The following is a 13,127-nucleotide window of genomic DNA, read 5'->3' as shown; positions in this document are numbered from 1 at the left end:
CTGTTAATTCAAAAGCTTATCAGTTTCGATACTCGCGCGTGACGTCGCTTACAAGTATTCAATTTCTTATTTAAATCACATGGTTAAGCATCATGACTTCATTTCTTTTTAAGTTGCAAGTATCCAATTAAAAAACCACAGGAAAGAATGTGGTTTTTAGTACAAGTATATGATAATTGTTCTTACAATATCAAAGTTAAAATTGTGTCAAGTTTCGTATTTTCAGTAATTAGAACAATCTTGTATACTTATCTGGCAAATTCATTGATATAGGTCGGAGGTTAATTGTTATGAAGTTATGAGCTACTATAAAAAATGCTTTCAAAATTTTTCCCATGAACTTGAAAATGTGATCACGTTTTGCATAAAAACAATAAATTTAAAAGTATGCATCGTATTTATTAGAATATTCTATTTTTTTTTTCACTTAATGACGGTAAGATAATAAATCAAAAGAAAAGCTTTAAAATTTATGTTGAAAAGCCGAATTCTTAAATTAAGGCTAAAAAGGAATATTAGATTTTTAAAAAGGGATAAACGTCGTCTTTTTTTTCGCAGATAGATTTATTTATATTATATTGATGTTGCATCATTTATTTTGTTTTTTAAGGTTGTGAGCGCAAAATAATAGATATTTAAGCGCTTAAGACCATCAATATTTTTCTCAGTTTAAAAAAAAAAAATAATAATGTGATAAATGATCCCTTAAGTGTGTGAAATTTTCGAAGTACACGATTACAAAATAATTAGTTTTTAAAAGAAGACTTATTGAAAATTTTAGGGACGGTTTTTAGACATAAATTATTAGTTTTATTTTGCTTTTTCGTTTTTAAATTCAGAAATTTAGTCTTTTACAATATTTCCTTTCATTATTCTTATATTACAAAAATACATAAGATTCATTTTTTAATGCATAGTTTTATTAAGTATGAAGGACAAAATACTGACTGAATATGCGTACTAGAGATTCTGACCGGTTGCCATCTATTGCGGATTTTCTATAATTTTTATTAGTTTTAGTTCATATAATGAAATTACGGTGCTGAAAACATAAATTACCAATTTAGACCTTATTTTCTAATCGTGTTTAATTTGTAAAATGCCCCTGAATATTGTATATTTTATAATCTTTTCATTTATTTATTAATTTAATTCAAATGAATCATTCCAATATTTATATTCTTATTGATTAATTATAAATAAAATTTTAATTTGCATCATTATTCAGTTTCTTAACTAGCTTCGTGTAATTGTTTTATGTTATATTAATTTTTAATTCCGTATAAAAATTTTATAGAATATTAATCGTGCATTCTGTATGGTATTCCATGTTACGATAATTGATAATTTTGTTGACTTTTTGTTTTTATTTATGTATTTATTTTTTGAGAAGGAGATGAAACCATTTGCGGGGGAATATACCAGTGAAATGTTGTTTGATAATGAGGGGTCTGTTCAGGGCAAATTTACTGCCGTTAAGCGGTACTTTCACAAATTCAATTTTAGAAAAAACGGCAGTTTCACGAAATACTTTTAACATATTTTCGAAAAATATTTAAATATTTTCGAAAATATTTTCTTATTTTACTGCAGATAGCATTAAGGTGAAGTATCTTCAGTAGGTAAAATAGATCCATGACAGAAAAAAAGCCTCGTTGCATGTTAGCATCCTCGAAATGACTAAGTTCTACTGATAAATTTTGGAGTTTAAAAAAAATTGTCATAAAAAAAGTTTTTATATTAAATATTTGAAATGTGTTCAAATTTATTTAAGCTAGATATCCAAGTAGTAGTAGTTTCTTAACAAATTACGAAACTACAGATAACCTAAAAAAACTTCGGGTTTCTTCGGTACAGGGCTAACGAGTAACTGCGCTTTTTTTTTTTTTTTTTTTTTTTTTTTTTTTTTTTTTTTTTTTTTTTTTTTGTAACTTGCTCCATCTTAAAATTAACAAAAAAGAAAGAAAAAAATTATAATTATTTATTTTGGCGAGAAAAGAATATTGTTTACTTTCCAACATGTTAACTTTTAGATATTTTATGTTAATTGAGCTATTAATTAGCTATAAAAAATCAAAAAAATAATCATAAAATGCAATCGTAATTTCGTGTTATGAGAAAACACAGTTAACTAAAGTTAAAGACACTAAGATATTGTCTTAGTAGTTTACAAAAAGCATTCGCGGTATTAAAAAGAAGAAAAAAAAGAAACTAGTTCGGCTGCCCGTGTTTTGTAGTTAAGATGTTTTCTCTGCATACCTAATACCCTTGTTAAGAAACCACTTTTAACGAAATTATGCAGTTCCTGCCTCTTGTATAATTTCCGCTTTTTTTTTTTAAAATAATTTTTTAGAATTGAGTAAAACAGATAGTATTCAAACTTAGTAAAAACGAGCATAGGTTCCAAAAGCATTACAGAGTAGAGAAGATTTATAAACTTAGTTATTTTAGAAATATTTTTATTGGCGCTCTGTTTTACACTTATACTAATTTAAATCATTTTCTGATAGCTTATGTACGAAATGTTCGCCATATTATAGTTAAATGAAAATTATCGCCTGCTAAATTTTTGCTCGATTTCCATTGTAAAACTGCTAAAAGATACAAAACTAAAATAAAGAAAATAGTCAGAATAAAATTATTTTGTCCTCTTTGACCCCTTTAAGAAACGTGATTTATTATTTTTGCTGAAAATTTTATTACTTGTATAACATGCTTCTGAAAACAACGTAAATTTTAAAAATTGAATTCTAAAAAACAAAAAATTATTTTGTTTGCAAATATGTTTCAACAGATAATGATTATATCTATTTGAGATTAAGTTGCTTATAAAAAAGTACCACCTTTTTATTACTTTAAACGTGAAAATGAACTGTAAAAATGATATGGAACAATCACTCTTTAAACAAAATCTGTTTCTAAATTATCTTTTAGATACTAAGTTAAATGGTTTTTTTTTTAATTTCTTTTGCCCATTTCCTCCTTATCTCCCCATTCAAAAATAACGATTCTAATATTTCTTCATGTTTTTTGACACTTTTGTCCAATTCCATTATTCCTTTTTACAAAACGCTTACATTTTAAATAAGAATGTGTTATTAATAGGAAATGGATTTTAGAAATCCTATTTTTCTTATTTATGTGGTTTTTTGTATGTTTTGTTTTCATTGCAAAAGATTCTTTTTGTTTTGACGAATACAATAGGGTATTTCTTCATTTTTATGCAACATTCATTTTTTCCTCACATTCAAATGTTACTCAATTTTTTCGGAAAAAGTCTCCCTTGCTTTGGAAAGAATGATTATTTTTGTAAAAGATGTTTTACTTTATTTAGTTGAGCTGTAACGGTCATTATTGTTTCTATTAAGAACAGGTAAAAATATATTTATGCTTTTAAGTTTAGTTCCACATTGTCAAAACAAAATGATAAATTAATACAAAACCAGTCAACAAAAACTTAGGCTTGGCCAAAACAATTATAACTGTTTTTTTTTTTTATTTATTTTTTTAAAATTTTGTATTACCAAACTATAATTCATTCTTCAGTACAAACAAGAAAAAAAAATTGCACTTTTCTTATTATTACGCGATAAAATGTAACTGGCCAGCACTGTAGCATGAATCAAATCATAGTACTGTTAATTATCACTCTTTATAAATTAAGGAACGTCTATCCATCATAAGCATTACATTATAGGAAGGAAAATTGTCGCACGAATAAAATTATAATACTGTTAGCTATTGCATAAATTTGTTATAGTGTGATTGATTATCGTCCAAATTAAATTACAGAACAGTTAATTATCGCACGAATTAAAATATAGTTCTATTAATAATTGCATGTATTAAATTACGTATAATGCGGTTAATTATCGCACACATCAAATTACAAAGTAGCTAATTATTATGCTAATTAAGTTATAGTACTGTTAATAATTGCACGAATTAAATTTTAGTTCTATTAATGTTTTTATGAATTAAACTATAATGCATGTATGATGGAAAATTGTTGCACGAATAAAATTATAATACTGTTAGCTATCGCGCAAATGAAATTACAGAACAGTTAATTATTGCACGAATTAAAATTGAGTTCTATTAATTTTTGCATGCATTAAATTATAATGCGGTTAACTATCGTGCGAATAAAATCATTGTAGCGGTTAATTTTTACTCGAAGTAAAATTTTTGCTCAACATAATACTACTCTTTTGTGTTCCGAATATGCATAAATACTAGAAATATTACGCCTCATTAAAAAAGATATTAAAAATTTGTGATGATTTATATTGAAACACTTTTTAATTACTTGTATTGAAATATTTCTGTTATGTTACATTTTCTTTTTTACAAACTTTAAATTTATTAATTTTTTTTCTGAAAACACTATAAAGAATCAATGTTATGAAATGTTTTAAAGAAATTTTGTGTCGGAAGTAATAATAAGAATGAAAAGTGAATACAACTTCAGCTGTCAATCCCCCCCCCCCNCCCCCCCCCTCTTCATTTTTGTCAGCAATGTGCAGAAAAATAAACGGACCGATGTTAAACGATATTTGAAATTACGAAATTAGACAAAAAAGAAAACTCACTTTCTCTGAATAAACATACCTTTCTGAAGATCCAATCATACTATAAAAAGTTATTCAGGGTGGTCCGTTTATTATTTTTTTTAAGCATTGTACATGCTACCATAAAGCATACTGATACGATAATTTCAATCCTATTCTAAAGAAACTAGTTCTTTCTAGCGTCGATAAACTGTAACTATTATCAGAAATAAATTGTTCCATTTGCGTTTGATGGTGTATAAAACAAGGTTGTGATAATATTCCTTACTATTATGAACCTTCCAGTTAACTTGATGATCAGGCTTTAACCACTAAAGATAAATTATCTGAAAGTGTGGAGTAAATTGGTTTTCTGTCAGCAGTATTTAAACCCATTCTGAGCTTATCGCTGTCATTTATATCGCATTGCCTTAGTAATGATGGAAATATATAAATGGTGTACATATTATCTCTGTTCGATTTGTCTTTTTTTGTTCTCTTTATTTGCTGTTATCTCAGTTCTCTTTCTCTTTGAATTGCATCGTTATGAGACAATGTCAGTATTGTTTTGTGTTTGATTTTTGATACAATCATAAGCTATCAACCATTTTGCTGTGTGTAGTATTGTGTCGGTGTTCCTTGATTCTTAATGTATACATTTTTAGATTCATTGTCAAAAATGGTATGAAAATCATCTAAGCCAGTGGTTCCCTATTTTTTTTCCAGCCACGGAACCCTAAAAGATCGAACTTCTTTTAGTGGTACCCTGACTTTTAAAAAGCGAAGGTATGAATATGCAAACGATAAAAAAAAAAAAAATGAAACTTCAAATTAATTTAGAAACATTTAATGTGAGTGAAATTTTTTCGTTGTTTCATCAATAAGTATTAAAATTAGGTTTATTGTTAGGTAGTTGAAATTCCCACGTCTGTAGAAGCTAAATTTTTTGCTATTTAAGTTTGTCTAATAGATTTTGCTGTATAAGTTAGTCTGATAGTTTTTGCTATATGAATTAGTCTAAAGAAAAAGAACAGTTACAAATTGCAGGAAAGGTTATCAAAGAAAAATTTAAATTTAGTCTTGAATATTTTTTTTTTAATTTCAAACTTTTATGAGAAATTCTGATGCGATAACTTATAAATTCACATCGTTTAGCAATTTCTTCAATGTATTGTTACCCCCGGACCAACATGAATAACTTTTTATCTAATGATCGGATCTTCACGTTCAAGGACTCGATTTTAAAAGTTCGAGGAGGTGACTTCAAACATGCTGTAATTAATTCAGACGATATTTTAGGTTATGAAATCAGACACGAAAAAGTTCCTTCTATAGTTAAACGGATTCGGATTTCTTACCCCCAAAATATGGTTTCAATAGTTTGGTTTAAGTTGAAATTGAGTAAAATAAGCTGAATTGTAATTTTTGAAAAAGAAAAATAACATTAATAAATTATGGGAAAGCTTATCAAGGAAAAATTATTTATTCTTGACTTTTTTTTTCTTAATTTTTTTATTTTATTATTTTCAAAATTTGATGATAAATACTGATGCAATAACTTATAAATGCATATCGTTTAGTAATTTATTCAATGAAAGAAATATTTTTTTAAAATTTCCAATTTCAATTTTATTACAATTTTACATAAATAATGGCTTATTGGTTGGATACAAACTTATAACATGTTTCAAAAAGTCATTGCTGGTTAGCTAATTCCTAAGTAGCTAATCCCTGTGTCCTTTCCACGGAACCCTAGGGTTCCGATGAACACTATTTGGGTGAACTATTTGGGTGTGAACACTAATTGGGTGTTTATAGTGAAATAAAAATTGCCTCTATATCTACATATTGATACGGATTGTACGAAAATTGTTCCGAATCATTAATCACAACCGAACCGCAAACAACTAATCACATTAATACTAATCACCAACACTAGTCCTTCTATTTCTATTTTTAAAAAATTTTATTAGTAAAATTTTTTTATAATGCATAAAAAAATGTCCTTTAGAAGAAAATATATGTTTCCTATGATGTTTTATCGGAAACTAGTGAGTATTTATTTATCTTTTTTTTTTCCGCGCACTATTTAATAAATTCACATTCCAGCTTGTCGTCTCTATGTAGGTACAAATCACGAGGCTCAAATTAACAACTTACAGGCAAAGAAAACGAGCCGCCACTAACAGTGGATCCGTCGCCAACTTGGCTACCATTTTGGCAGTACGGTGATCGGCAAAAGCCTTATCTACCTTACTGAAGTTTGGAGGCTCTCGATAAATTAAGAAACGAGATATCCGAGTATTCATTTAAAGTTTGGCAACTTTATTGCTACTTGATGGATATAATAATCAAACACTTTTATTTATGCAGACTCACATTTCATCTAAGGAAGAAAGTTCAAATTTATTGTACTATGTAATCTTTTGGCGATAAACAAACCTAACTTTTTATTACAAACTGTTTTATTTTTTATTGCATTCACTACTTTGTACTTCAAAAATAGTAAGGTCTTATAATTTTTTCTACTGTTTGTGTGTAGTCTTCTTGTAGTTCTCATAGAAGCCTTTAACTTTTCTTCTTTTATTAACTTCTTTCTGTAGCTAATATTACTTTCTTTCTCTCTTTTTCTTATGCTTTCGTAGCTCCCGAGTCATCATCTTTTGATGACGACGATCTCAGCCGCCCTATTAGTAAGTACTCTTTTCTCTTAAATCCCCATTAACTATCTTAATCGATTAGTTATGTCTAAATCCTTTTTATGTATATTTTTGTTGTAATTTCAGGTAATATTTTTTTGTTGCTTATTGTGAAAAAAGAATGTTAATTATCTAATAATTGTTAATGTTTTTTATAAATACAAAACGGTATTTTTTATATTTATTTTTAAGCTTTTTGTAAAAAAATTTTTTTTCACTATTATATATATTTCGTGTTTTTTAACAAAATTAATTAAAGTTCATTTTCAGGATTTTGCACCAATTTTTATTTTCATTTGTTTATTTATTTGAGGATAAGATGTTTTTTAAGGTACAGTGATTAAGAAATGTGTTTAATTATGCGCATTTAAAAGACAGTAAGTAGGGCGTGTTTCCAAAGAATTGTATTGCAGAGATTGTGCATGAAATCAAAATTCTTTTTCTGAAAATTTTTAATAGTTTCTTCTTCCTAGTTAAGCAATTTTTATCGTCTGTTATATTATTAAAAAGCTGTTATTACAAAAAAGAGAAACTTATGGACAAAAATACAAATTTTAAGATCCGAACTTTTAAAAAAGGCCATTTTAAATGGCATTTTTTATTCGTATAATAATAAACTAATTATTATTATTTTATGAGAAATTCAATAGAAAATATAAATTTATTCTAGTACGCATCACTATATGCATTGTAAGATTATGGTTCTGTAAAATTCCAACCTGAATTTATTTATTTTTTATATTTATTTATTTTTTGTATTTATTTATTTTTTATATTTATTTATTTGGTTGTAATAGGGTTAGCAGTTTTAAAAAATGGTGCTTTTTTTTATTTGTTTTAGATAATCTCCATTTTTTTCCAACGACAGATAATTATAAAGGGTTAGCTAATGAATACAAAATTATCGACTTCGATGAAAATATATCAGAAATCTTAAAAAAATAATTAGTCTTTTATGACTGTATTTTTTTTCGGTTGTTCCTTTCGTGAAATACAAATTATTTTTCATTCCTTTTCTTTTCTTTTTTTTAGTTGCGGATAAGCTGAAACGCCTTTATCCAGAAAATGAAAGACTCATAAATAGTATACCTAGTCGAATTTATGAAGTAATTTATCCTGTACAAATTCGCCAACATGTTAAATTAGGCATTTCTACTAGAGAAACTGGTGCCAATAAAGTAAGTTAGTTGTGTGTCCTTATTTTATTAAAATCTGTGCATTTTCTTTAATATCTAGGCTGTCCAAACGAAAGACTTGCGTGCTGTTCGATTATCTAGCATTGTCCCCGTTGTTGCATTATTTAAAGCAGAGATGGGCAAACTTTTTGGGCGAGGGCGAAAAATCGAAAAAAAAAAAGTTTGGTTGATTAAGTAAAATTTTCTAAAATTAAGAAAAATAAACGATATACAAGTTTTAATTTAAATATTTAATGAGAATGAAATTGCGGTTTCATTTTTAAAAGTTCCTTACATTAAGATTCCAAGTGAGATGTACTTATTTTAAATAACGAGGCTAAATCTTTGTCTCTTAGTCTACTTCTGAAATTATTTTTTCGAAGATTCATAGTTGAAAACACTTATTCACATATATAAGAGGAAGCACAATAGTACTGATTTTCCGGTCTTGAGATATTAAATTTGGGAAATTAGCCTTTGGTAATGATTTGTAAAACTCAAACTTTGGCATATTTAGAAACAACTGCTTCAGATGGCACCAATCTACGGCTATTCTATAGAGAACTTCTGCTTTCAACATTTCACCAATTGAAGTTGTCTGTCCATCAATTTATGTTTTGTAAAACAAAAATAGTAAGTAAAAAGGTCTTAAAAAAGAACAAAAATAGCTTTAATCAAAGTAGACAAGTAAATAAATGTATATTGTTTATATTCGCCACGAAAAGGCAAGTTAGAATTCTATCCGCGAGCCTGATTAAACCTTCCGGGGGGCCACAGTTGGCCCGCGGGCCGTAGTTTGCCCATCCCTGATTTAAAGTGTAGTATCGTGGATAGTAATTTTTATTTAACAGTCATAATATATTGCATAGAAATGCATATATATACTATACTTTTTTGGTAAGGCGACAATTAACGAGAATGTTATTTATTCGTGTAAATTGTTAGTGCAGAAAAGTTTACCCAATTTTTTAAATTTGTACATGTTTTTTAGTGATCTATGCACCTTTTCTTTCTTTCTTTCATTTTTATTTTTTTTTAAGAAAAAATATTTTGAATTATTTTGTACATTCTACGGAATGGCAACGTTATGTCGGCTGAAAATTATATAGTTCGCTATTATCATTTTCCTCAAGTGTTCTATCGTGAAGTGCTCAACTTCACACTCAGCTCGTCAGACTACCGAAGCAGGGAAGCCGTCTCCTCTGCAGAGGATCAAAATTTTGATGCCATAGTCTTCGAATCATCCTCAGGATTGTTTCCCTGACCGTCGCCAATAACCCATTGTGCAGCTCTCGTTCGACGTAAACCGACAACAACATTCTTATGTTTCCTAATTAGGGTAAAAGAGTATCTTTGAATTTGTGTGTGACAAATGTCGTTTTCTTTGCCCTAGATGGTGAAACTGAATAACCTTAGCCTTAAACACGGTTCCCAGTAGAACACCGAAGTCAAACATCACTGGCTGCGGTCAATAAGCGGGTGAGTGACCACTTAGATCAGTCTGCGTAGGGACCGATAGGACGCGATATCGGTCCTCGTTAAACTGTTATACCGTTAAGTGCTCGACTTCGCGCTCAGGTCATTGGTCTACCTAAGCAGGGGAGCCATCCCCTCTGCAGAGGATCAAAATTGCGATGGCATGTCTTCAGATCATCCTCAGGGGTATTTCTCAGACCATCGCAAATAGCCCATTGAGCAGCTCTAGTGCGAAGTCAATAAAGTACCTACCTACCGAATTTTTAGGCCCTCGTGGAACATTCTTACTAAATCTAGTTTGATCATTCTGCCTAAAATGCACCAATCAAATTATCAATTTCTAGTATACTTCATATGAATTTTTATTTTGTTGAAAAAGCTACAGCGTTGGGGAATATTTTGTATTAAAATGAAAAGTTTATTTTATAACAAAAAAAGAGAAACATGGAATCTCTCAACTCTTCTCTTTTCACTTTCTTTACTTAAGCTTTTTCGTCTGTTTTGTTTCAAAAAGTTCCAAAAGCAAGTCCTAAAAACTCCAAATCAGAGGACTTTCCCCATGTACGAAAAATAAGGTGCACAGAGGGAAAAAACTGGTGATTAAAAAAGAGCTTTGCATTTTTAAAAATAATTTTGTTTTCTTATTCGACTTAGTGAAATTTTTTCAAAATTTCTTACCATTATTCGTTTAAATATAGTGACAAATAATAACTTGAGTTCCAATTTTTAAATGTTCTTAAAAATCGAAATTTTAATTATAAAGTATTATTCAAGTGCATTATTTGTTAATATTACAGTTTTAAGTATTTAAAACCAAATTTTCGTGTAATTGTGTGAAGACTTAGTTTAGTTAGCAATCGTCAGTTAATTAAAATTCTAATTAAACTTAATTAAACTAACTTCGTCAGTTAATTAAAATTGACGATTAAAGGAAGCAGATGATGAAAAAATTAGTATAGGAAAAACTTAGAGCAACACAACATAACAGAAATGTCACTTTTTTTCATCAAAAATTTGTCAATTTTTCTTTAGATCTCTTAATAAATGTCCATGTGTTTCATTATTATAAGTATGTATTCTACAATTTTATTTATTAACATATTTTTTTAATTTTTTTTATTTAGACTGGGGAGCATTATCATCAAACATCACTGCTCATTAAAGCTTTTAATTATAAATTTCGCATTGATTTAGAGCTCAATACGTAAGTGGCACTTAATTATTCATAATGCTTAGTTTGTTGTTTTATTTGTTTTACATCTTTTTTGTTCTTTTTTTTAGGCACCTACTTGCACCAAATTTAATACAAAAGCACTTTCTTCCCGAAGGGGCTCAGCAAATTTCTACTCAGGTATGAAAACTATTTTATTAGATTATGAATTCAGTGATATGGTTTCAATTCTACTCACTCTAACTACTCTTAAGTATTGAACAATGTTGTCCTCAGCTTATTCCAAAATATTTTTCAAAATTTTTACCAATTTGCGCCAGAATATTGTGTAAAATTCTTCCTAACCTGTTTCAAAACTTAGTAATAAATTGTTCTCAACTTGCTCCAAAATATTTTACAGATTGATTTTAGCCTACTCCAAAATAGTGCAAAATTGTTCATATTTATATTATCTAAGCTCTTAAACTACAGAAAATTTTGTAAAATATGTTCGAAGAAAATCTATCACAAATTTGTTGAATTGAGCACAAAAAGATAAATTTTCATATGAAAATTGCTACTTTAGTTAGAATTTTTAATTATAATTCCAAGTTAAATTAAACTACTGTCCCAAGCTGTGCTTTGAAAAATGTTCCAAAACATATAAAACTTTTGAACTTTATTCCTGACTCCTAAACACTTACATTCTATTTCACCCTTTTCAAGTACTTATGCTTTGATATAGATGTGCATTCTAAAAAAGTTATTTTTGTAGTTTTTAGTGTTTCAGTAATAATGTTGTACCAATTTTAATGTCTTTTGATTCCTGTGTTTTTCTTATGTTTTAAATTTTAAAGTATGAAATGTTTCTTTTTTAGAAAAATATGTGTGGTTTATGGGTGCTAAGTTATAATAAGCTACAATGATTGGGTTTTTAAATTTTTTTTTTTATTGCTTTGAAAATAAAATATATTATTTAAATGTTAAACCATTTTACTTTGTTATACTGGTAATTTCTCTCTTTTCTAAAAATAGTAATAGTGGAGTCTGAAAAAATTTCCCATTGATTAACAATGTAATATGCATTTTTAACGAGTTTTGATTTTTTGCACATTCTAATGAGATATATTTAAACATTTAAAAAAAAACATTTATCTTCATTTTTTATATATTGAAATATTTTATGACAAATAGTAAAATAGTATTTTTTAAACATAATTTTTTCATAAATTTTTTATAAAAATTATACTATAAAAATTTTTTTAGTATTATGGAATTACCGGTTAAATAGTTTTCTTTAGTCATTTCATGTTTTTTTCTAAAAAAATTTGATGATGAATATATGTTTAAATACTTTTTAATATTTCTTTTTTTTCTTTTTTAAATAAAAATAATTCTTATGAGAGGTTTTAGTGTAAAAAACCTGAAGTTTTCTAATTTTATTTCATTCCAAAATTATTGTATTTCACTATTTTATGTGGCTTAAGTACTAGTCTTCTAAAATTTTACTGAATATTGATAATTGTGCCAATATTTGAATGGAAGTTTGAATTATATTATTAATTGTTGAAATACAAACTCAGTTGAAAGTTTAATGACTATTTGAACCAACTTCACCTTTATGATTTGTGAATTTGTTTAATTTAATATACTAGACAAAATCACTTCACAGGTATATGCACAGTGAGTTGTTCTTTCTAAATCGCTATAGTTTGAGTATTGAAATTCTATTGTTGAATTTTAGGAAATAGAACATTGTTACTATCATGGAACTACAAAAGACTATCCTGGAGCCATTGCTGCCTTTCGCACATGTAATGGGGTTAGGTAATAATTTTACATATTTACTCTTACACTCATGGTTTATTTATTAATTAAAGTGATTTTTAAAATTCAGAATTTTAATTTTATTTAAAATTTTGTTAAAACATATGTTTTAAAAGTCAGAAAATGAAAATTTTCTTTCAATTTTTATTTCTTTATTTCATATATGAATTACATTACATTTAGTTAAAACTTTTCTTTGAATGAACCAAAGTTATATTTTTTCTTTAGAGTAAAGTATATTTTTTTAATG

General features: G+C 27.4%; 1 protein-coding gene across 7 annotated transcripts in view; it reads left to right on the top strand.

The window, feature by feature from the left end:
- LOC107446848 (disintegrin and metalloproteinase domain-containing protein 11) overlaps positions 1-13,127 on the top strand; it is a 201,742-nt gene that overhangs the window by 155,282 nt on the left and 33,333 nt on the right. For 4 of the 7 annotated variants that reach the window (XM_043038688.2, XM_071187140.1, XM_071187141.1 and 1 more), the window contains exons 2-5: positions 8,282-8,427; positions 11,025-11,104; positions 11,182-11,251; positions 12,795-12,877. In XM_043038688.2, coding sequence (XP_042894622.1) covers positions 8,282-8,427; positions 11,025-11,104; positions 11,182-11,251; positions 12,795-12,877 — 379 coding nt within the window. Of the gene's footprint in view, positions 1-7,195; positions 7,244-8,281; positions 8,428-11,024; positions 11,105-11,181; positions 11,252-12,794; positions 12,878-13,127 lie in introns of all 7 variants that reach the window. The other 3 variants (XR_011638081.1, XM_043038687.2, XM_071187139.1) reach the window with 1 other exon arrangement.

This window comes from Parasteatoda tepidariorum, chromosome 10 (assembly GCF_043381705.1).
Source record: "Parasteatoda tepidariorum isolate YZ-2023 chromosome 10, CAS_Ptep_4.0, whole genome shotgun sequence".
In the NCBI taxonomy this organism is placed as follows: Eukaryota; Metazoa; Arthropoda; class Arachnida; order Araneae; family Theridiidae; genus Parasteatoda; species Parasteatoda tepidariorum.
This window is presented reverse-complemented; position numbering and strand designations above follow the sequence as displayed.